This window comes from Chelonoidis abingdonii, chromosome 10 (assembly GCF_003597395.2).
Source record: "Chelonoidis abingdonii isolate Lonesome George chromosome 10, CheloAbing_2.0, whole genome shotgun sequence".
Classification (NCBI taxonomy): Eukaryota; Metazoa; Chordata; order Testudines; family Testudinidae; genus Chelonoidis; species Chelonoidis abingdonii.
Window position 1 is genome coordinate 38,937,769 of NC_133778.1, and position 26,284 is coordinate 38,964,052.

Consider the following 26,284-nt stretch of genomic DNA (forward strand, 5'->3'; position numbering starts at 1 on the left):
GCCCCTGACTTTTAAACAATCCAGTTCTCTGATTGGTCCTCTGGTCAGGTGTTTGGTTACCCTTTCCAGGTAAAAGAAACTTAACCCTTACCTTACCTATCTACTTATGACACACCCTCTTATACCGAGAGTACACCTGTACTTTGGGCTCGATTGTGCAAACAAACTTGCACATACTTTAAGCCTGTGAGTAGCCCACTGAAGTCAATGGGACTGCTCACCATGCGTAAAATCCAACCCAGGTAACAGCTTGGAGAATCAGGATTTTCTTTTAAAAATCAGCTGTACTTATGCTTGGTTTGGGTTCCAAAGAATTCTTAGAAAGAAATGCCGCTCAAAGCTGGAGTCACTGCTGTGTATCATCTGAAAAGCCAGGGCAGCGCAGCAAGTCAGTGCCGCTGACATCTGTGAAAATTTCACACTTATGCAAGCACATCCTTGAAAGGACAGAATTTGACCATAATACTTTTCCAGACTTTTGTTCTCCCTTCCCTTGCCTTTTTTGTTTCTTTAACTGTCTTTGGTAAAATAACATTTAAAACCATAAATTAAATGAAGTTTGTAAACAACAGGAGAGGGCAGGCTTAAACTAATTAAAGGCTGGGAAATCAGACTTGCTTTAAGTCTTTAAGTTTTTAACTCACTGTACATGCCGGAAATGCAGTACGTATTGCATGTAAAATTACCTAGTGTTTGTGATCCATGGTGCACCGTGGCACAATGGAGAAAAGGACAGAGATTCAGATTGTAATCCTCAGTTGTCTGGCATAGATTAGTTTTAAACCAGACCCCCAGTGCTGGTTTATATTTTACAATTGAAAGATATTAAAAAATAGGATTTCTATCAATTGCTATCTTGCTAATACAAACATTTAGTTTGGATCTGGAAAGAATTACAATGATGTAAAAGATCACTGTAGCGTAAAGAAGAAATATACAGTGACATAATTGCAATATTTCCTACAATAATCAAAATCAAATATTGTTATAGTGACACAAGGCTACATACGGCTCTTTGCTAAAGATGTTTCTGATCTAATGCTTTGCACTGATCACTGTAACAGGGTGGCCTGTGGGCTGGATAGCCTGGGGCTAAGCCATCCCTAATTACAGGATGAGCCACACCTGGGTTGAATAAGGTGCTGCAGGGTAAAAAGAGCAGGCAGTTGCAGTAAAGGGGGAGGGTTGCCAGGTGTCCAGTTTTCAATCGAACACCTAGTCAAAAAGGGACTCTCCCCAACCCGGTGAAAATGGGCGACACTGTGAGGGTGGGGGAAAGCGAGTGACAGAGGGAGTCGGCGGGGCCTCAGAGAATGGGCTAGGCAGAAAGATGGAGAAAGCTCTTAAGGCGGGGAGGCTTGGGGAGGGCGGAGGACCCAGTCCAAGCACACAGAGAGATTAAAGGGCTGAACTTGAAAGGCCTATGGAGAAGGACAAACTCCAGGTGGAAGTTACTGGGAAGCAGACAGGCAGACCCTCAGGAAGGAGGGGCTGAGTCCAGCTGAAACTGGGGTAAAGAGTGTGAGAAAGTTTTGTTTTATTTTCAACTTTGTGTTATTTTGGACTCTTGGGAGGGAGAGGGAGGGAGAGTGAACTAGGATTGGAGGGGGAAGTGTGTCCCTAGTGGCCTAAATAAATGGAATCCCTTATGGAGAGTATTTGAACGACTTTTGAACTGAGTTCTTAGAAGGCCCTGGAGAGGGGAGCGAGGGAAACACAGGCAAGGTGCTAATAGACCAGTGGTCTGGTTTTCAACCTTTTTTTTCATTTGTGTTCCCCTAAAAATTTCAAATAGAGATGTGTACGCCTTAGAAATAATTAAATTTGTTTTGTTGAAACAAGAATTAGAAACATGAAAGCCTGAGGAGATTTTCAAAGGGGATCTAGAAGAAGGAATGGAAAAATCACAGCAACCAATACATATGTTCAGAAGCTTTAAGAAGACTTTCTTTGTGTATCAGGAGAAAACTGCTCAAGATCAAAAAATGGAGAAGATATAAAGCTATGGGACTTCCCCCCTCAGCTGTTTACTTCTATGCAAAATCCTTGAAGAGTTGTTGCACATCACGGTAGCTGCTTAATTCTGAAAACTGATTTATAGCTAAACAATTGAATAGGACACTCAAATTAATTTTGTTCTTATTTTAAAAAAAATAAAATGGCAGTGACCAAGGAGCACACTACAGCTTCAGTCACCTGCATTGTGACAGGGGACAAGTATGTTCAGATAACGATGATGTTTTGAAATTGGGGGTGTTTTTACTATAATTAACTGAAGTTGTAGGGACGTAATTTATTTCTGCGAACGGGTTTTTAAGATAGCTGAAAACGGATAATCAGAGTTGTGCTGTAATCAGACTCGCTTCTAGCAGTCTGTTTTTAAGAGCAGCTTCAGTTCATGCCAGTTGGTTTCAAAGGTGCTCTTAAGGGTTTGAAGACTAGACCCCGTTTCAGCAAAGCATTTAAGCATGTGCTCAGCTGTAAGCAGGTGAGTAGTCCCAAGTCAGTCTACTGTAAGTCTATTGAATTTTGTGGGACTACTCACCTGCTTACAGTTGAGCGCATGCTTAAGTGTTTTGGATTGGAGCCTGCGTGCTGGAAATGAACAAGTAGTTGGTTCAGGATGATAAATGATGAGCATTTTATTTGCATTTAAAATGATTTAAAACATTTCATTTTAAAATGCATCTATTGACTAGATATCATTGGGAAATGAGAACGGAGACGTGCAATTGTAAACAGAAAACCTAGAGAGGAGCCAAACCTCAAGCCTCTAATCACAGTATTTCTAACTTTGGTGGGGATACTGGATTAAAATTCTTGGCTCCAAATCCATCGTCAGTCCATGATTCCATGTCAGATCCAAGACTGGATGGGCTTGGTTTCTGGTTCTGGTTTGGATGTGGCCGTAATCTTCCCAGAATATCTGAGTTTATGAGATTTCCACCAGACCTTGGCACCACTGAATGAACTGTGAATGAATGAATGAAACCTGAACTCTGCCTTATTCAGCACTTTCCCTGATTGGCCAAGGAAGTCAGCAAGCCTGCTCTTAAGCCCAGCAGTGACCGCTGATCTCTGGCTGCTCGACGCACATTGCTGCAGCTGTGAATTCTCCTCTGCTTACCTTGCTTTAGCCCTCATCCAGCCTTGCTCCTGTCCCACTCCCCTGCTTGGTTCCTGACTCTGGCTTGGACCTTCAGTGCTATTTCTGGCATCTGACTCCAGCTCTGACCACTAGGCATGACTGCCCAATCCTGGTTTGTGACAATTCCCTATCATACTAGGGTCTCCCATTCTCTCCCCTAGCCAGGGGCTCTGTGTGCTTCCTTCCCCCATACTCCCCATTTTCTCTCCATCATTCAGAGAGCTGGTCCCTATGTTGAATTAGTGCATGGCAAGCCAAGGGGTGACTCTGCAGTGCACCAGCTTGCCACTCACTAACTCGCCATGTAGACAAGGCTTTATTTCTTTTCTGTCCGGGAGGTAGGTCATTCATGGGCACAGCTGACGTGGTGGTGTGCATGTGCTAAGCTAGAAGGTGTAAGGGCTGCCATCAACTGGTTCTTTGATCTGTAGACAATTACAGTGGTGGTTGAAACTGCTGGATCTGCTAGCCAGATGTGAAGGGCTCTGTGTTGGCATCCCCCCACTACCAATTTTTCCCTTCCAGTGCTCACCAAAATCAATAAGGTTCTGCTCATTACTGCCTAAAACATGCCCTGAAATTTTGGAATTGATTTGCATGCAGCATTCAAGTTATTATATTACATACAAACCGAGTGTAGGGCCTCACTTTGCTCAGCCAATGAAAGATATTTAGTGTACAATACCTTCAAGTCCATTTTAATATAATGTTTCTATAACGGACATTACTTCTGCATTAACATCTGAGCAACTGAACGCTGACACGTGTAGAGTCCATAACATACAACCCATAAAAAAGGCCATCACTTTCACTTATAAGAGACAGAGGAAAAAAACCTAGAAATAGTTTTTTTATGCCATGATTAGAACTAGTAAATTGTTTTCAGTAAAAAAGCTATTTTAGTGGAAAATGGCTATTTTGTAGAAATGGATGGATTCCTGTTTTCAATGAAATTTTTTGGTCACTCTTTTGGAGAGAGGGGACAACTGAAAATGGCAAAATTTTGGATGGTTAGGTGAAATTTTTGGTGTCTAAAAAGTATTTTTTCTTTAATTTCAGTTTTTGGTTGTCAAAAACAGAAAAAACAAACTGCTTTTCACTGAAAACTGAAATTTTGATGAACACAAAAAATTGTTTGTTTTCACTGAAATCTTTTTTTACAAGGAACAATAAATCATTTCCGGACCCATTATAACCATGATATTTGACATGATAGCGATTATTGATATGTAAGAATTTAGCACTTGGTGCATACGTAAGTAGGACTAAATAACAGTATGGAAGTGCAGTTAAGTGTCAGAAGTCCTGGATATTAATAAACTGTGTGTGTGTGTGTGTGTGTGTGTGTGTGTGTGTGTGTGTGTGTGTGTGTGTGTGTGTGTGTGTGTGTGTGTGTGTGTGTGTGTGTGTGTGTGTGTAAAATTATGGAACCTTTGGGTGAAATTCTGGTTTCACTGAAGTTAATAGGGGTTCTGCCATTAATTTGAATATGGTCAGGATTTTACCCCTTGATTCCACGGCAAAACTGTAGTCTCAGTTATGAAATTGAGCAAGTTATTCATAAATAAGAAACCTGAAAACCCTGGCCTGACTCCCAGTATTTACAATAAATTGTAACTTGGGTAGTAAGCTCAACTCAAGGGTAGAAGAATTGAGAACTTTGGTGGTAAACGGGTGAAATTCTATGGCCTCTGTTATATAGATAATTTGGTAGCCTTTTCTGGCCTTAAAATTTATTAATCTTGTTTTTTGTACAATCATTTAGTACACAGAAATAGAGAACCATTGATTCAAACTCTTAGAGAAAACAGAGGTTGGGGAGCTGAGGGGAATGATTCTCCGTGAAGAATTTCATGAAAGCTTGGAGGCAAGCAGTGCAAGTACAGCAGTCCGATCCAGTCCACCGTACCAGTAAGATTTATAGCTGGTATGGTGGACCGGAAACGGGGCTGGCTCCAGGCACCAGCCGACCAAGCTCGTGCTTGGGGCGGCACCTTATAAGAGGTGGTCAATCTTGGTTCGGCGGGGCAGCATTCAGGTTTTTTTGGTTCAGCAGAGCTGCTCGGGGGGGATTGATTTTCTTTTTGGTTTGACGAGGTGATGTTTGGGGGGGTTGTTCTTGGTTCGATGGGGCGGCATTGGGTTTTTTTGTTGTTGTTTTTGGTTCGGCAGGGCAGCGCTCAGGGGGGTGTTGATTTTCTTTTTGGTTTGGCGGGGCGGCGCTGGGGATGTTGTTTTTGGTTTGGCGGATGGCACTGGGTTTTTTTGTTGTTGTTGGTTTTGATTCGGTGGGGTGGCGCTCTAGGCGGGATTGGGTTGATTTTCTTTTTGGTTCGGCGGGGCGGTGCTGGGGGGCAGGGCCCACTTTAGGGAGTACGGGGCCCAATTTGAACAGTTTCGATGGGGCCCAGCAGAGATGACTTTAAAAAAAAAAATGTAAAAAAACACATGGGGCTTGTATTTACGGGGTGGTGCTCTGAGTCTTTGGCGGTGGATCCTTCACTCGCTCCAGGTCTTCAGCAGCACTGAAGAACCTGCCGTTGACGTGCTGCCGAAGACCTGAAGTGCCACCAGGTGAGTAAAAATTAAAAAGGTGCCTCTAGCCAGGGAAGGGATTCTCACTGGGTGCAGGGCCCTCTTAGGCGCGGGGCCCGATTTGGGGGAATTGGTGGAATAGGCCTAAAGCTGGCCCTGCTGGGGGGGTTGTTTTTGGTTTGATGGGGCGGCCCTGGGGGGGGTTGTTTTTGGTTCTGCGGGACAGTGCTCTTTGGGGGGTTGTTTTTGGTTCGGCGGTGCGGTACGGGGGGGTTGTTTTTGGTTCGGCGGGGCGGTGCAGGGGGGGTTGTTTTTGGTTCAACGGGGCGGTGTTTTTTGTTGTTGTTGTTTTTTTTTTTTGCTTGGGGCAGCAAAAAAGTTAAAGACCCTGACCGGAAAGACACAAGAGAAGCAGAACGGCTCTGCTCCCTGCCCTTCCACGAAGCTACGTCTCCTCCGTCTGTACAGCAGCAGCCCCGCCGGAGGAGCTGCCGGCGTTCTTCTCCTTTTCCCACTGCGCTTCCTGGGAGAGACTCTCCTGGGAACCACAGTGGGGGAAGGAGCAGAACACCAGCAGCTCCTCTGGCGCAGGTGTACCAGCCCCACCCTCCTAGCTCGGTCCTGTGGTGGGGCTGCTGCTGTACAGATGGAGAAGACGCAGCTCCATGGAAGGTCAGGGGGCGGGGTTGGGGGCTGTAAAGCTGCTCCAGGGGAGCTGCCTGTGTGGGGCTATCCAGTGGCCCCATGTTCTGCTCCTTTCCCCACTGCAGTTCCAAAGTCTCCGGTGCAGCAGGATGAGGACAGTGGACCCTCACCCAGGTAACATAGGATGGATCATGGGGAGGGGATGGGAAGAGCATGGGGGGCCTGGGCTGGGGGCAAGTCACATGAAGGGTCACCTGCCCCTCCTTTGGCTGTCTGCCTCCCCCCGCCCGGTACCAGTAAGAAATGTTGGAGGCTCATGCAAGAAAGTAAAACAACTCACTGGATTAAAGCAATATGATAAATACACATGCGCAGTACTTCAGGATGATGCTTTTTGTATTAGCATTGTACTGATCTATCATTTTTAATTATAATAATTACTTTAGATACCCCTTTGTGCTCTCAGCTTGCTTTGCAAATATTAATTAAGGTTCTTTGAGGTAGGTAAAATCATTAAGAAAGATTAAGATTAATTAAGATTTCAGAAAATCTGAAACAGATGTCCAAGACCAACAGAACAAGCCAGTCATTGCCACAAGTGGGATTAGAACTCAGGAGTTTCTAGTTTTCAGCCTATGCTCAGAAGACTAGGCTCTGGCCTTCTGTATAGTAAACACTCTTTCATCTCTTACGACTAATTATGCATTTATGATTAACATCACTTCTTTACCTCACAAGGGTGTTGAGAGTTGAGAGGGCCCAATGAATTCACATTGGCAAAACTCACATAGACTTCATTGGGAGTCCACCCAGGGCTGATTTTTGTAAAACACTTTGTGATCCTCTGATGAGAGGCCCCATATCAGAGTGAATTGCTGCTGCTGTTAGTTGGATATGTATAATCTCTGTGCATTGGGGTAAAAATATAACTAAAAGTGTTTCTTTAACCTCTTGATGCCAGGATTTGGATGTTCTCAGCTTTCAATATGTTGCGGATAGAAAATCAGTCTGGGCACAGGGAGTTGAAATACTTTTCTCTTTGCAGGTGTCACATTTTCTGCTGCTTTTGTTATACACCCATATAAAATTGTAAAAGGTTAAATACAATTTGCCATTGGCAATAGACACTGTCAACAATACAAGGAATATCGATATGAAAGAATGCTGTACCTGAGCACTTTTTAGATACTTTATTATTTCTATTCTGGCAAATTCAAGGGTTTGGGTTGGCAGATAAACATAAAGCCAAATAATTTGATCTCATAGCTGTCAGTATTTCATATCTCTGAAGTAGAGCAATGAGAAGACGGTTACATCTTACAACCTCCCTCTTCACCATTAGAGGAGTCTTATTTAGAAAGAAGGTAAAATAGCAAATATTTGCTTAAAGTAAGGTTGTTCCTCTAGGAGGAGACCAATACAGATTTCTGGCATTTTCAACTTTCTCTAAAGTCCTAGCTGGCAACCTTGTTTGTGACATTGACTAGATGAGGTTATTAAGTGGGATGGCACTACAGTAATACACATAGTAGTAATAACAGCACACAGATGCAAGTTCCAGAAGTGAGAAAAAGCATAATACTTCTTCATTGTCTCCCATATAATACTAGCATGTCTGCTTTTTCCCCACCAATGCATTTTGTGATATCAGTTTACTCCTAAAAGCAAGAACCCTTAGCCATAACCCTTTACTGTAAGAGTCCAAACTTTTCAATATTGATGCTGTGTAGGCAAATTGCCAGGACTCCAAGAGGCACACTGAATTTTCATATATATTTGCATATTGCCTTTATCACAGATTCATTCACTGTAGCATATCATTTGTTTGTACTTAGATATTTACTGAACGATGAAAGGAAATTAGTTTTCACCAGCAATAAAAAACCTGCAGTTGATTTCCAACCCCCTCCCCGCCCCAATCCCTTTCATTTACAGGGAGAGGTTTGTAGGATTCTGTGGGACACAGTTAGCCCTCCGACTTTAAGCATTCCTGGACAACTGTGCCAGTACTCATGCCCCTTTATACTTGTATAGTTGGTAAAATAATCCAAAATCGATTTAGAAAGATAAATGTCCATCTTTTGTACCAAGACCAGTTTGAATGTACTCTAGTTTACTAGTTATTGACATAATTGATGCTAGTCCACTTTCATTCTGTAGATTTTTATCTATGTAGCTTGTAACAACTCCTATGAAGCTGTCACACAATCTGTTGTATCAAAACTTACTTACAGGCGCTGTCATTCAGGGATCATTGAAATGATAGACTGTTATGGTCTTTCCTAGTAATGTGTGCTTAGGGAGTCCTTCATTTACATGATACACTTATGCAATTTTTGGTGAAAAGTAGTTATTAATCCTGCACAGAAGACACATTTTCAATTTAGATAAGACTTGCTATTTTAAACAAAATGGCTAAAAGGTAATTTATCCATCTCAGGGTGGTAGTATGCAGTCCAGAGTTCACCCTTAAAAACTTGCCAATTGTTTTAACACCTTAGGTAATTAAGTACTTTTACCTCAGTATTGAAAGTACTTCATATAGGACTAGCCCATGAGCCCTGAGTCAGGGGAAGCTGCCCCAAAAGCAGATCAGCACTGAATAGTGTCAGAGTTGCGATTTAGTCCTTGCTCCCTCCATGTGCTAGTGTAGGGAAGTAAGCGATGACCGCTCCAGATTACCGCCCCTTCTGTACCAGCTCAGTCTGCTCACTTGTGCGAGAGTGGGAGTCCTCTCCTATCCCAAGCCCCTGCAGGAAAGTAAGGGGTGTCTTCTGAACCCCTTAGCATCCCTATTTGGGATGATAACAGAGCTTATTATGAGTAATAAGTATAAGACTATTTTAGGACAGTGCTACTCCTGTTGGACCAGTCAATAATATTTTCAGTTAACTCCCTCTGCTAGGGTATAGTTGGTTACAACTGTGCATAGGTGCTGGAACGAAGGGTGCTGGGGGTGCTGTAGCACTCCCTGTTTTGAAGTTGTTTTCTTTAGATACAGGTTTTACAGTTTGGTTCAATGGCTCTCAGCACCTCCACTATCCAAATTGTTCCAGCATTCCTGCAACTATGCAGTGCTGGTTATAGAGTCCAGTTCTGTGGGGCACTGAGGTTTCTTTACATCCATTGCAGTCGATGACAGCTGAGAGTCCTTGGCACCTTGGACTTTGGTCCATAGTGTTTTTTCACTAAGTCATTTGTAGAAAGGAAACGGAGGGCCTGATTTTGCAACCCTTTCTCACCTGAGTACTCCTTTCTCTAGCAGATAGTCCTCTTGGCTTTAATGAGACTATGATCTGAGTCAGCACAATTGTGATTAAGTTGCTGTAGGATGAGGGCCTTCAGGGAGAAACCTAGAGTAGTAAATTATTGGCCTGGTCTAGCAAACTGTCATCTCAATCTCATTGCTTCTAATGGGGCTACTCATGAATACAGCATATTTGCCTGAGTAGTAATTGTAGGATTGGGCCATATAACTATATGTAGATCTTTACTAATTTGTTTAATAGACGTAGCATCTTCCATTTACCCCCAATGTCTGAACCTTATGTTAACAATGACTGGTGCCTTAACTTTTCCAGAACTATTTTGTTTTATGTTCTTACCAAAAAAATTAGGTTTTCTTTTTGTAATTTAAATGTGGCCAAGGATGACATTTTCTTCTAAAATTGCAATTGAAATTCATAGACAGAGATCTTATATGCCAGTTTTTTTGCTGGAGTGTCTCAAAATTCAAACCCCATTTAAGGTAGTTGGACTGGCAAATGGCTAGGGACCAATGAGGAGAGGGACAGACATCTAGAATTTTGGCCAAGCAGCTATAACTTATTTATCTGTAGCTCAGACAGGATAACTCTTGGTAGACAGCTTCTCCTGACAGCAGAAGGGGAGGAAGAGAGTGGATGCTGCCCAAACTATCCCTGTCCCTCATCAGTAGAGGCTTGAATCCAGAGTCTCTCAAATTCTTAGGGCATAACCAATCCACCTTAACATTGGCTCATACAAGCCCACTTATCCTGGAGCCTTCCAGGCTTGCAACTTGGTTAGGCTGCTAGCCAGAAACCATCATTGAGCCTTGTGAAAGTGCTCGTGGAGCTCTGACTCCAATCTCTTCCTCCCCTTTGGTGATCACGGTCCTTGCTTTCTTGCCCTTTGACCCATGCACCACCTGTTACCTGCCATCCCTGAAGAAGGGAAAGTCTAAAGCTCCATTGCCAGGATCCATCATTGAAATCCTGTGACGGGATAAATGCTTAACAATGCCTGGGACCTGCACTAAATCTTTACCCAGACACAAACATGTAGACTGACCAGATCCATCCATAAAGTCAGAACCATGAAGCCAGGCAACTAAACAGACAGAGGATTCAGATAAGTTAACCCAGGACATGCTTGGGGGAGGAGGGCCCTCTGGGAAGGCAGTGTAGTGAGAGATGCAGGATTTATGTGTGGGTAGCTGCTATTTTTATTAGCTTAGCTAACAGTATTATATGGAGTGATGTTGTAGCTATGTTGGTCCCAGGATATTAGAGACACAAGGTGGGTGAGGTAATATCTTTTATTGGACCAACTTGTTGGTGAGGGAGACAAGCTTTTGAGCTGATGCAGAGCTCTTCCTCAGGTCTGATATTACCTCATATACCTTGTGTCTCTGATAGTATTATGACAGCCTGCAGCATATTCGCATTGAGCAGTCTTTAGATTCATGTATGATTTTCTATATTTTGTTTGCATAAAAGCCCCTAGAACTACAGAGAGGAGCATCAAAGACATAAAGCAAATGGATGGTATCAATCAATTTTAGTGAATACATTGAGCCTATCTTGCAGTCTTTATTTGCATGAGTAATTCTCATTCACACAAATAGTCCTATTGATTTCAGTGGGACTATTTGCATGAGGAAGCGTTATGGGAGTGTAAGTTTCAGAATTGGCTCGTATATTTAAAACTGGTGTATACAGCAATAGAGCATGCAATAATTTGGTTATACCTTTAAGTGTGATCTGAAATTAAAAAGCTTTATTTTGGACCTATTGCTCCTAGTAGAAAGTGTTGATATTTTTAAATGAATTTTGAGATAAAACGTCCAATGTATCATCATGTAGAATTTCTCTCTGACTGTGAGATATACTCAGCAGAGGAATGACTTTGATCACCACTCCAGAACAATATTAAATAGTTCATTTCAAGAGCCAAAGGGACTGGAATCTGCTTTTTAAGGTAAAATATTCATTTTCTTTCTCAACGTTCAACTTTCTGCAGTCTGAGGTGCCTAAACTGAGAAACATTTCAAATATTTGAGTATGTGACATGATTAATTTGTAATTTAATTGACTTCAGGGGGACTACTTGAGAGTAAGGCCCCAATCCTGAAAATTGTTTCACGGGCACAGACTTCCAGTAAAGGCTTCACCTGTTTGCAGGACAGGGAGCTAAAATACTATTCCGAGTGAGGAAGGGTGGCAGAATGATAGTAAATCTGTCTTCTGCCAACCTAATTTTCATGCCTACAGCTTTGGAAACGTTAGAGTTTTTTCCGCTTTGTACATATGACGCTGGAATTTCTTCTTTGCACTTGGTTCACTTTCAGTTTTAGCATTCAGATAATTGAATATAAAATCAGGGGAAATGAATTATTTCAGAGGATATTCCATTTTTCGGTCCACAACCTATTGATTATGCATAAAAACTCTCAGCATTTAAGATGGTAGAATGTTCTCAAGTGAGTGTCCTCTGAGACAAGAAAAATTGCAAAGCAGGAAAAGAAATTCTGAAAAATACAAACAGATAAATGAAGTGTCCCTCCCAAAAAGCCAAAACTTATGCTAGCAGTTGAAAAACGTTCTGCATCAGAGCTGTATAGTAGCGTTAATGCAAGGTAGTATAATACATATCAGTCAGGAGAAGTGCATTACAGAGGAAACTCGCTCCTGTTTACTTCAAGGGCTAGATCATGCTATTTGCACATGCCCATAATAAGGAACGGTGCATAGGCACCCCGCCCCAGGGGGAACACACCGAGCGTTGTGCCTCAAGAGGCACAATTCCTTCTTGGGCATCTGTGTGCTCCACCCAATGCCTTTATGGAGAGCTGCTTACTCTACTTCACGGCATGCAGCTTTCCAGGCCAGCATATAGAAGGTGAAACTGTGATTCTGCCTAATCTCCGTTCCTCCCTACTCAATTGCACCTAGGGATAAAACATCAGGGCTGCAATTTTACCACATCGGGAGTAAATTCTTGCTAGCTCCTATTTCCCTGTGCAGTGAGGACCTAAGGGTTTGATTTGCACTCAATATGGAATTTGACGTTAGAAATATTCAGTAACCACCTGGCTTGACCTGAAAAATAATTGTGGTAACTAGCTAAACACCATTGCTTTCAGTTCTAGTGGCTTTCGCAAATCCATAGTAAAAGGGTAGCTGTGTGGAATGAACAACAGATAATAAAAATCACTAGGTTTGGAGCTGCTACCTTTAGGTTTAAAGCAGGCTAATTTGTAGCTTAAAACCACTGCTAGGAGAAAGCAGATTGCTTAGCTGACTAAGTACACCAATTAATTGTAGTCCTGATTTGTGGGAAAAAAATTGAACAGAATTAAGATATAGAAACACTTGTGGAAAATTACAGAAATAATGTCTGACACTTTGGAGTAAAAATAGGAGTTTTCTCTTGAATGAATTAACGACAGTCTGGCAGAGTTAGATAATAGCCTTAGCTTCATTATTAATTTCTGTTATCAATTTAAATTCTCTAAATTCTATGTCCAAATGTTATAATGAAGAACTAGATTTAGATATTTTTGATAGTAAAGTCATACATTCTTCAAGATTTGAGCTCAGAATCAGAAGGAGGAGACCACTGGATGTAAAGATAAAACCAAGGGCAAAATCTGGCTGCGTCTCGAGGTATATGATTAATCTTTATCAATTTCTTAAGAGACAGGAAACACAGGGCTCAAATACTCAAACTTACATGAAAATATCTTCCTCCACTCCACCAGATATTGGAAGCCGTTAACGGTGTGAGATCATGAAAGAAAGAGTTTAGCCTGGAACATGTTCTTCTTTAAAAGAAGAGATTCTAGATTCTGTTATAAAGAAGGAACAAAACATAATTTAGAGTCTCATGGCTATTATTATTTATCAGAGTTGCCTGGGATTTAGCCACACAACTCCCATTAAAGTCAGTGGGAGTTATGAAAGTCTATGTGCCTAGGCATCATGCAAACTCTGAAAATTTAGAGGAAAATGACAATCCAGATAATGGAAAATAACAAATATAAAGTAGCAGACAAGATATTACATGAGAAAATCAGCTAAATGTCTAACAAAATGAAAAAGCTGATGGAAAAGAGAAGATGGATGGAAAAGAGATGGTTGAATACATGGAATTATGTAAGAATGTGAGAGAGAAGTCATAGGATTTCGGAAAATACAATTTTATCAGAAGCTGAAGGAAAATGAAAAGGAAGACAGCAGGTGTAATTGCTGTGAGGAGCAGCTTCCTGCTGAGACAGGAGAGTTTTACCATCAGCTCTACGAGAACACATTCAAACAAATACAACAAACATTGCAAAAAATGTATAATAAAATCAAAAAGGTAGGACAAAAGGGCATAAGCAGACATGCCATGTACACTGGAGAAGAAGCAGAGCAAAGGGTGACTAGAATGACAGTAAGAAGAGATGTGAGAAAGTGACCTGTTCATGGATATTGTACAGTAACAGAGGAAGAAGACAAGTAGAAGATGCTTAGACGATATAAGGATAAAGAATATGGTGAACTGTGTAATATATGTGCACAAGAAAGGTGATGCTGGAGAACTAATCAGCATGTCCTCTTCAGTTTACATTTTTTACCAAAGCATCAAGAATTTGACTCATTGCAGCATTGCATTTTAACCAACAATGAGGCTTTTCAATAACCTTACCATTTCTATTAATCTGGGAATCTGACCTACAATCTTAAACTGCAACAGGGGAAATTAAATGTGAGACAAAACATTGCCTAACTTTTGATAGTTAGTGTAACACATTGCAAAGTGAAGATGTGGAATTGCTATCACTGAGGATATCCAAAAGTAGTCAATAAAAGCAGCAAAGGGCTTGGCTACACTTGAAACTTCAAAGCGCTGCTGCAGGAGCATTGCCGTGGCAGCACTTTGAAGTGTGAGTGTGATCGCAGCACCAGCGCTGGGAGAGAGCTCTCTCAGTGCTGCACGTACTCCACCTCCTCATGAGGATTAGCTTGCAGCGCTGGGAGCCACGCTCCCAGCGCTGTGGCACTGTTTACACTGGTGCTTTACAGCGCTGTAACTTGTAGCGCTCAGGGGGGTGTTTTTTTCATAGCCCCGAGCGAGAAAGTTGCAGCGCTGTAAAGTGCCAGTGTAGCCAAGACCAAAGAGTTCTGTGGCACGTTATAGACTAACAGACGTATTGGAGCATGAGCTTTCGTGGGTGAATACCCACTTCGTCGGATGTATGTAGTGGAAATTTCCAGGGGCAGGTGTATATATATGCAAACAAGAAGCAGGCTAGAAATAATGAGGTTAGTTCAATCAGGGAGGATGAGGTCCTCTTCTAGCAGCTGAGGTGTGAAAACCCAGGGAGGAGAAACTGTAGTTTAGACATTCACCATTTAGTCTAGATTAGGAATAGTGAAACCACTGCTGCTGGAATGCCACTGGCTGAACTAGAGGGTCTACCAGAGTTCCATTCTGACCCAATGATTCTAATACTCTAGGAATCTCTGAAGAGACTTGAAGAAGCAAGTAACAAAGATAGAATGTATGTGAAATGGAGAGGTGCTGAACCAGTTCAATTATGAAGACACATTGGATTTACTTTTAGACAACATACGTGTTAACTGTGACATTTTAGATGAGCTCTATGGAGCTTGAAAGCTTGTCTCTTTCACCAACAGAAGCTGGCTCAGTAAAAGATATTATCTCACCCACCTTGTGTCTCACATTTTATTGATTAATTTAACCACCATGTTAACCTGGCCTTACACCATAATAAGCAACTCCACAAGTCGTGCTTCACAAGTAACTAAAAACTGGTGATTTATAACTGTGTTTATCACTGGCAGTTGCCCTATGGGTCAGAGAGACCATTCATCAAGAAAATAGGAAATAATTTGGTGTCACTTGGCGATGGCAAAATAATTGTTACCTAATGGCCTAACTCTCTAAACTAATGAATTGGGTAGCAAATAAAATAAGAGATTGTTAAGGCTATAGGGCAAAACGAACTGCAAATGACACAGAACAGTTTGCGAGAAGGACAAACAGCAGGGGACACAGGTAAAGGTTTTGAATAGATGCCAAAAACGAGTAGGCACAACAGAGATAAATAAAATACACAGTGAAGATGCAATATAATAAAATACTGTAATTTGGACTGTCAGCGTGAAGGTAGAGAGTTCAGAATAGAAGAGACTGAGTTAGCTTTTATGGGATATTTAACCATGAACCACCAGAAGTCGAAGCTGCTGCTGGTAATACATATTCAGATAAAACAAACATGTTATTGGCAGAAATGTTATAAAATCACTCCATAAAGTTTTTGGTTGCATTTGTTGAGTTTGTCCACCAAGTATCTGCAATTTATTTGTTTGAAGACTGCATTTATTGACATCAGAAAAAGTAGTAGCTGGCATGCTGTGCCCCACAATATCCCAGACAAGGACTCTGCATCTTCCTACATACTAAGCGACATTGTTTTGACCTGTATACACTTACATATAAGTATATTGGATTATCATGGGGCCCCCACAATGGAAAGACTAACACAATGATCAAGAAGCTCTCTGAATAGCTCTTGCAACACTTTGTCTAAATTGTTCTATTTAGGAGCTGAGGTTAGCAAACTGTCTTGAGGAAGAGATGTGCTTCTGCTCTCTAAACCCATCAAAGATTTCTCACAATTTGTTGGATCTCAGGGACAGGCATGATCTGTAGATGCCTGGTGCCTTAATACTGCTGCGCTGCTGGCCCCACTCTTCCCCTGCCAGCACAATTTCTTCTGGAGTCAGGCTGCTGCTGGCTGGTTGCCCCTATGGTTATGGAATAGCAGTCGGGGGGAGGCCCAGTTAATGTTAATGTAGTCTGAAGCAGCTTTAATTCCTGATCAAATATCCACTTGGAGATACACAGGGCCAGCAAAAGATGCTGCTGCAAACTGTTTTTGCTCCACTATCCCACAACTGTCTGTATTAATCATAGAAACACAGGACTGCAAAGGATCCCCTATTCCAGTCTGCAGAGAGTAGATCTGGACTCTCCACCACAATAATGTAGTCCATGCAAATTAGAGATGGGCAAAATTTTACAGCAATAGTCTGTCTATTTTCCCATTTCTCCCATTAGTGTAGAATAGCTCTCTGTGTGTCTTTGAGTATTTTGTCCAGTCTAGTTTTAAATGATTCAAGTGATGGGACTTTCACCATTGCCACTGGGGGACTATTCCATTGTTAAGAGACCCCAGTAATAATCAGCCATAATTTTTTTTTCTTGCTCAATTTGCTCCCGTTATATACCCTTATAGTAAAGGTAGCAATGTTTTCCATTACGTTTGTTTTAATATATTGGGTATACAATAGCTGACATTTAATTTCATTCCATAGTTAAGTTCTTGTGGAAAAATTCTGGATCATAGTGTCTACAACCATTTATGAAACACATTAATCATGAGTGTAAAGAGGCAACGAATTCAGTGATAAAAATAGAATGCCCTATAAAATCTATAAAGATAATCCCCCATTTGCCTTTCAAAGTTTCATCTCAAAAATACTTTTCAAGGCTAACTACACATGGACACCTAAAGTATTCAGCAACAAAATAGAAAAATTGTTTTCATTTTAAATGTGTATAACACAATCTAAATGTGCAACCTCCTTTCCCCAAAGGAGATAGCAACTGAGGTGGTTGCTCCTTAATGAGTTCTGTGTAGGTTTTGCTGATTTTTAATACTCTTCTGGAAATGTCTGTCACCAGTTTTTGCCTTTAGCCAAATTTTGCTGCTGTTCTTTCAATATCTGAAGAGGCGATTACCTGCTACAAACAAACTTTTGACAATCAAAGAGAAAAAGTGGTTGTTCTTCTATGCTCTCAATTGTTATTGTATAAGCTGTGTATGTGTGTGTATGTGTGTAATTTTTTTTTTTGGAGAGGAGTATTATAATTTTATTCTATTTGGTGTTTTATGGAGGCATATGTCATTAATGATGCACTTGGCACCTTTTAAAAATAGGTTTTATGCTCACTGTAGTTTGACGCGCAATCTTAGAAACTTCCTTCACAAACTGGAAACCAATTCTGTAGACTGGAAGTGTGGGTAAGGGGATTGGGCTCTTTTCAGTTACAACAGAAATCCTCCAACAGAAGAAGTTTGCAAGATGAAGTTGTTTCTTGCAACAGAAGTCTCCATCCCTCTTGCTGGAAAGACAGTGCTTAGTAGAGCGCTCTTCTTCCCCCAGACCACGCTGCAGTTCAGTTATGTCCTTATTTGCATTGCTATCCCTTCCACTCTGAAGTCATCCATAAATGTGTTCATGGTTGAATTCATGCCAAAGGAACTTCCAATAAGGCTTAAAGCAGGTAGCCAGGGTTCAGAGATGTGTTATCTTTTTTCCTTCAGTTGGCCAAAATAGCTTCTGCAAGCCCAAGGAGAGCCTTCTGCTGGCTTACAGCCAGCAGAGAGCTTCGCTGCTTCACCACTGTGACAAAAGCTGCTCCATGAACCAAGTGAAGTGCTTCTGTGTACCACAAGTTGAGAAGCATTAAGGGTCAAAACCTGGCTTTGAAGCCAATGGGAATTTTGCCCTCTCCTGTAGTATATTGAGCCTGAGCTTGTTCCCACTGAAGTCAGTGGGGCGTTTACATTGAGTTTGGTGGGTGCAGATGTGATGCTTTATTTGCAGGTCCCATGCAGCACTTGAGTTGTGCCGGAACGTTCCAGAGCTCCGTTCTAGCACTTCTTTTGGAAGCCAGAACAGTGTTCAGGTACTTCTGATCATGACAAAATAAACCAATGATTAGCACTTTTTCAAAAATCTGGCACCCACCCCTGTTAGTTCAAAATTTTCTTCTTGTTGAAATAATTACGTCCCAGCACTTCTTTTTCTAGGGCTCGAGCACTGGTTCTGTGATGGTAAAACTGGTGGCCCATCACCATCACTGTGGCCGCTTGTTTGAATTAAGGAATGGATGTGCTGCACTTCATGAAAACATGCCAGTGGCTGCAGGTAATATGAAATGATCTCAGGAGTGTTACGAGAGAGGCTGCTGAAGCACAGAACAAATTTTAGGCACATCAATCATCTGTATGTATTGTTGTAAAACATTGTACAATGGGGCTTAAAACACTTCATGTGCCTTCTAAAATTATAGGCACACCATGTACCTAGAAATGACATTGAGATGAAATCTCTGCTGTCTCTCTGGAATTCTCCAGATGGTGGAAATGAATTTTGTTTTCCCAAAATATGAGAGCATGTTAGAATTGTTGGGTAGATATGATGAAGAAATGTATACTTCCTGGGCACAAGATCTGAACCTTCTCTGTGTATGACAACTTAACCAACTCAGTCTCAAATGTGATGAGACTGGATTGTCTGAAGTAAATTTTAATCAAAAGATGATACAGTGGTAAATCTTATCTGTGTTGATTTAACATTTATTTTATTTTTAACAGCTATCATTTGTGTTATAGCAAAAATTTCCCTTGCGCTACAGATAAGTGCTCCACAGTGTGGATCAGACTTGAGGATTTTGACCAGAAAGTATAAGCATTATATACGTTTCCACTAAAAATATTTCATGAGACACAGACGTATGAAAATACTTATTCTCCTGGATGCATTTGCAGATTATTTAGTTTAAAATTAGAGAAACATTGTGTAGCTTTTCTTTTCTTTTTAAAATGCATATTATACATGCAAATATAAAATGTGAATAATTTAAATATAAAGTACACTAACTGTCAAGTCTTGCATTCCTTACTGTGGGAAAACTTCTGTTGAAGTCAATGGGTACTTTGCCTAAACAAATCCTGCAGCATTTTACCCATGCATGGTAATTTGAAACAGTTTCTTACTTTGTTAGATACCAACAGCTATCTTTTGAATAACAAAACATTCAAATCTTATATGTCTGTTGTAGCTTTCTGCTATTCTCTGGGAGATGAAACATCCAGTGGTACCAGAAGCTTCAATGCACTTATATTCCAAGAGAGAAACCCTTTACAAGGTAAATACAGAAGATTCTGTATGAGAAATGTATGTGCATGTAAAGACATGGAAGAAAACTGACATAACAGTACTAATCTATTTAAGTCTTCAAGTACCCTGAACCAAAACTAAAGTGTGCTCAACTATTTTTCTGAATTATGTCTGATGGATTATTGTTACACTGTAGTTTGTAGCTAATCTTATATTTTAGTCTTAACTGAATATACATATGTGTTTCTTTTGAATACAAAAGGGCCAGTTTCCCCCTTGATGCATTAGTTTTTGGATATAATGGCAGAACAGACTCCTCAGATGAGCAATTTCCGAAGTTGAAGGAGCAGATGGCTTATGGCAGTGCTTCTCAGCCCGGGGTCTGGGGCCCACTGGGGGCCCCTGAGCAGATTTCAGGAGGTCCACCAAAATAAATTAGAGAGCAAGGCTAGTATTAGACTCACTGGGGCTCAGGGTAGAAAGCCAAATCCCAAGCCCTGCTGCTCGGGGCTGAAGCCAAAGCCCGAGCCCCTCATCCCTAGGCTGAAGCCAAAGCCTGAGCAACTTAGCTTTGTGGGGCCCTCTGTGGCGTGAGGTCCTGGGCAATTTCTCTGCTTGCTACCCCAGCGTCAGCTCTGGTCTGTAATCTACTGAAAAACAGTTGTTGTCCAATGGATAGGTTGTGGAATTTTTATAGCATGTTGGGGCACGGGGGTGGGGCTTCAGAAGGAAAAAGGCTGAGAATTACTGGCTTATGGGACTTGGTAATGAGTGATGAAGCTTTTCTCCATCCCTAGTTCACATTTGGTCTAGGTCAACATGACCAAAGTTATCACTGAAAAGCTGATTAGTGGTCTGTGTGAAATGAATTGACGATTTTTAGGCCACCCACGTGACAGTAGCCACTACTAGAGAGAGTAGAAACTGGCAGCCTTGCTACCAGCTTCTGTTGAGACCAAAAATGTGACATTTCTTAACCCCGGTCTACACTACAAACGTATGCTGGTATAACTGTGTCGCTCAGGGGTGTGGAAAAGGAGCTATACTGACCTAACTCCTGGTGTTACTATGGCGGCACTATGTTGACAGGAGGACTTCTGCCGTTGACACAGTTACTGCCTCTCAGGGAGGTGATGAGAGATGCTCTTTCATGGATGTAGATAGCATCTTCTCTATGCTGTACAGCTGCTGCAGTGTTGTAAGTGTAGACAAGCCCTTAGAAACAGAACTTTTTCTAAGGCCCCTCAGATTCTGACTGAGACACATTGGACTTGTCTATGCACACAAGTATGCACCAGTTTAACTAACAGTGTGATTTTTGTACTGATTTTGCTGAACTGGTGTGTCTTTGTGTATGGACACTGTTACATAGGTTTAAACTGGGCGTACATTGATTCAGGGAGAAGCTAAATGGATATAAGCCCAGTTTAAACCAATGTGTAGTGTCTGCACATTATGCTGCACTGGTTTAACTAAACTGGTGCAATATCACTTCATCTTTAGTTAAACTGGTACATACTTGTGTTCAGACTATGCCATTGGTGGGGGCAATGTGGAGAAACTTCCAGGTATTGCTTGTGCAAAAGCAGGGTCTTATGAATAAACAGAAGTCCTCAGTTTCCAAGCTATCAATCTAGCATTTTTTGCTACCAGTAAGGGCCAGATTCTTAGTAACTGTAAATAGACGTGTCTCCGTTGACTTAACTGGAGCCAAATTGCTTTACACTAGCTGAGAGTCTGGTCTTACGTTATTTTAAAATACAAGCTGATGTGTTTATGATTCTTGCCTGTTTTATATTTTTAGAAGATAAAAAAAACCACAGTATATTTAAACATCGAACGCGAATCTACATTTCAAAGAGCGATGGAATCTGTGGTCAGAAATATTTCTGATTAATTTATCAAGAAGAATATGATATTTCTCCCCTCAATATATTGGAAATTTTAAATTTAATTACCAAGAGGTACAAGAGGTTATGGAAAATCATTTTGAAGGTAGAAGTAGAACTCACATTCCAACAACTGAAGCCTGACCTGGCAGAATGAAGAACTGTGGGATTATATGGAGCAGATTAGGGATCTTGTTCAGAATGTGGACCTCAGAATCCAGAAAACCAACTGTAATGAAGATGTTCTTCAGATGTTTTTTACCCACGAAAGGTTATACTCAAATAAATCTGTTAGTCTTTAAGGTGCCACCGGACTCCTCGTTGTTTTTGTGGATACAGACTAACATGGCTACCCCCTGATACTTAATTACAGTTGGTTTTCTGGATTCTGAGGTCCACATTCTTAACAAGATCCCTAATCTGCTCCATATAATCCCACAGTTCTTCATTCTGCCAGGTCAGGCTTCCGTTGCATCTGAAGAAGTGAGGTTTTTTACCCACGAAAGTTTATGCCCAAATAAATCAGTTAGTCTTTAAGGTGCCACCAGACTCCTTGTTGTTTTAACTGTAATTTAAGTGACTGCTGTACACATTGAGGAAAACCTCCTTTTGTGTCAGGGAAAGTTGTGGAAATTCTTCCCTTCTTTGTCTTAATGGTAAAAAGAGAATCTCCAAATTGCACTGGATGGTCCAAGAGACAGGATCTACCTGCTAGACCAGGTGATAATTGTTATAAATCCAGTACACTTTTGGCACTGGGAGAACCAATTGTTAATAAATAGGTTGAGATAATTGGGAAAGCTGGGATTCAGTAGTTTACAAAACTCAAATGTTTTTAAATATACTTGGCTAATGCAAATCCAACTCTAAAAGGAAATAGCTTTGAGCAATTGGTTCCAGATGTGCTTGTAAAAGTTACAATGAAAAGATAATGAAGTTGTAAATAGTGGGAAAGCTTTTCTTCATCAAAGTGAGAGTTCCTTTACTCCTGAACTGATCAATTAGCAGGGATAAAGAATCCACATAGGGAAGAGCAATTCTAAACCCTGTGCTCATTCTGTAAATTACCTGTTTCAGGACAATCAGACCTTGCTCCAGGCAGATTCTCTTTCTGATGAATGGAAAGCCTACACTGAGTACATAGACCACATGATTTTAGATGGGCTGATCAAAGCTATCAAGTGTTCTCTTAAGTATCTGATTGAAAACACCAAGACATCATTTAAGTCCACTCCTTTATTTGAAGTGCAGCTTGTCCTTAATAGCAGTGAAACAACTTTTAAACCTTCTTTGGACCCTAATGTCAATGGCAATTTCTCTGATGTGGAAGGACTAATCAGAAACATTTACAGAATCGCATCATTTATTAACCGAGTTGCCAAACATCCTGGAAAAGACACTTACCAGGCATTATTACTAGCTGGTATCTTTCCTTAAAAAACAAACAGTTGACCCTTCCACCAGGCATTTAAATGTGATTTTTTGCCCCACCCAAGTCACCTGCATTCAGTGACTTATGGAGGAGTGAAAGGCTTTTACACCTGTATTTATTTGAACTGTCATTTTCTACATGCCTGAACCTCTTCCTCTTTCCTTCTTGTATTAGTGCATCCAGTACTTTCCTTCAGCCACCAGAAGGTGCTCTTGAAATTGCACTGCATGCTTATTTTTATTTATTTTAACCCCCTCTAGTTTGCTTGCCCAACTTACAGCATGATGGCCAGTTTACACTGAAGTCTGAAGCTGGCTGAGCTATTTGCAGAGGACAATTTCTTTCATGGATTTAGCCTCTGCTTTTGTTTGTGAAGAATTCTCCAACAGTCTTGGTGTTTACAAATGGGTTCATTAATCAGACTTTTGTGAGCAATAGTTTATGCAATCATGTTTCAGCTTGTATAAGTCTTCAGAACTATTTGCTTTGCTACAGCTATTAGTGTGAGTGTGTGCTCTCTGTAGTGTGTGATTGGTCTCATAGGTCACCTGATGTGGTTCTGCTCCCTGCTACCCACAGTCCCTATTAGCATGAATGTTTACCACAGTTTTTCTCTTCCTACAGACCAGTATAGGTTTGTGGGAATGTTCACAGACAGTAAATCAAACTGGTCTTCAAATAATATTAAAACAATTTTGTAGTTTTAATTTTAATGAACATTTACATATGTTTTGTGCCCAACTTTGGCTTCATTTCCTTTTTCCACAATGTATTTATGGCAGTCACAAGCAAGTGCTGAAGTCCAATCTCAGATATACAGGCCACTGAGAAAGAACAGATAAAATGTAAGTAGGTCACAGCCATATAAACTGTACAGAAGCAGCAATGTTGTGAAATACATCATGAAGGTTAAACAAAAAACATTTTAAAATGCAACTAAATCAAGCACAGCTGATGGGAGTTGATAATATTTTAGGGACTAACCTTGGGTTGCAGCTAAGGAGCTTCACAGCTCAGGTTGGGCTGGGGATGTGCAAAGGTGGAATAAAGCTCACCTTTGCATTTCCCCACACCTGGCCCAACTTTGTGCTGAGCCAGTTCCCTGAGTAAGTTAGAACAACCTGCTTGGAGGCTGTTTGCACTGAGCTGTACTGGTTCCGGAGGCCTGAATGTCAGTGGAACTTGGGGAAGATCTGGCCACATCTTCTGTTCTGCCACAATAGCCCTGATGTTGGCTGAGGAGGCAGGGGAAGATGACATAAGAGCCAATGTAGACCAACTGTGCCACCAGAACATCCTTCACATTGTGGCCAGCTCCACAACCGGATTCCATTTGCTGAGCAGCACAAAGAAGCTGGACAGAACCCAAGAACAGTATTTTTTATTAATTTGTCCTTATGTCCTTTGCTGCTGATTTGGGTGTGTATGTATGTATATATTTATTTATTTATTTTAATTACAGTAGCCCTGAGGGGCCAGTTGAGAACACAGCCTCATTGTGCTAGTCAGTGGCTGTTTCTTCCCTGAACAGCTTAAAATCTAAATAGATAATACCAGTATTGCTAACCCTCACATTCAGAAATCATGAGTCAGATCCCCAAAAGTTCTGAGAGTGACTAAAAAATCATTTGATTATTGATAACCCCCACACACACATATTAGCTGCTTTTTATTTGCACTTGGTCACATTTTCAAGGGTTTCTCTGCAACCATGAAGGCTTGACACTTTTTTTAAAAATAAGAGCTGAGATTCTCAGGCAATCTCCAACTACCAGCAGCTGGGGCTTTAAGAAAACCAGTACATGTAAAGAGATGCATTAAAACTCTGAGAACTGGCAACACTGCAAGATAGAGACAGGGTGGGGAAAGGGCCACAACGCACAAGCAGGGTAAACAATGTGATGGTTTTGAAAAGCCATATCAGTGCCATGTGGTTTGAAGAGTTTTTGGAGGCTCATGGAGGTTTTTAATTTGGTGGGGTGGGGTTGTGTTAGGAGAGGATGAGGTAACCAGAGAGAAGAAAGGAAAGGGGACATAAGGGAAGGGAAGGGTAAGGGAAAGAAGGGAGGGCAGCTGGAGAGTGAGTCTGAGGAGAAGAGAAGGTGAGGGAAGGGGCTTGAATACAGCCTTCAAAGCCAGTCGCAGAGGGGAGCCTACAATATGGAGAGACTGAGCTTTATGGTCTCCATTGTACCTGCTGTTATCGGTTCAGCCAAAATAATCTCTCACGAAGATGATGTCACCTCAGTCACCCACTTTTGCTGTCTGTCTGCAGGGACTTAAACCCTGTGCTCGGGAATTCTTGGTGCGGGGTCCGAGGACCCTATCTCTGGATTTCAGTCTCTTGAGATCCAGCAGAGGCTGACTCTGGCAGTATTTAGGACTTGGTTGAAATAAGGCATTTTATGTTTTATTTAGATCAACAGCTTGGTGGGCAACTTCTCAGTAGGTATGGGCAAGAACAGTGGTATGTTTTGTGGTCAGTTGATGACAAATAGACACCAACTGATTTGATTTTTTTCTAAGTCTTAAAGATGTTGGGCTGGTGGATAAAATAGAAATTACTAAACCCCAAATAATCACGTTCAGTTTATTCAAGCAGCAAACAGCCAACCTGATTGCTAACTGGCATGTGGTTATTCACTTGCCACTGGGCTAACTTCTTGGGTCCTTACAGGTACCTTATGGTTTGGTTTCCAGCCCACCTCTTCTTAATTTAAATTAAATCACTGGGTCCACTCACCCTTCAATTTTATTTGCACTTTATCAAGATGTGGATCAGATGGATACCCTGGAAGAAATCCTGAGCAGAGTGCAATCGGTCACTGTTAATGTTCAGGAGAATCAAAGCCACTTTAACAAATACAGCTACTTATGGATGGATGATAAATCTGAATTTATGAAGCAGTTCTTGTTCTGTGAAAGATTTCTTAATATTGAGGAGCTGGAATTGTATGCAGAATATGAGCATCAGAAATGCTTGCCCAAGTTAGCACACTTTAAAGAACAAGTATTTTAGTTTTTGTGGTTTGATGTATTTTTCTTTCTTATGCTGATAGAACAGCTATGAAATCGTTATATTATTTTGTAGATTAAATTAAAAATGCTAATTATATTTTTTCTTTAACATCAATATTTATGTAACACTATACAAGGAAGTTAGTGAATTTGAAAATCAGACTTTCAATAGCTGGTTCCTGGTTGATATTAAGCCTTTAGAAATATCTTGGATGAATATTATTAAAAATGGAGTTAGATGTTTAAGGAACATCTATTCAACCATGTAACTCACAGGTAAGCTACTCTGCATTCTCTTAACTGGCTTTGTTGGAAATTTGATCCTTTGGCCAAAGAAGGGAGAGGAAGACTGGAAGCAAAAAAACAGAGTGACCTCAGCTCTGTCATAGACTTG

The 26,284-nt window shown here is 41.0% G+C and overlaps 1 protein-coding gene across 1 annotated transcript in view; it reads left to right on the forward strand.

The window, feature by feature from the left end:
- The window catches only part of LOC142047371 (uncharacterized), a 75,894-nt gene that overhangs the window by 5,953 nt on the left and 43,657 nt on the right, over positions 1-26,284 (forward strand). Inside the window, exons 3-5 of the mRNA XM_075069827.1 lie at positions 19,493-19,579; positions 22,518-22,863; positions 25,644-25,882. Coding sequence (XP_074925928.1) covers positions 19,493-19,579; positions 22,518-22,863; positions 25,644-25,882 — 672 coding nt within the window. The remainder of the gene's footprint in view (positions 1-19,492; positions 19,580-22,517; positions 22,864-25,643; positions 25,883-26,284) is intronic.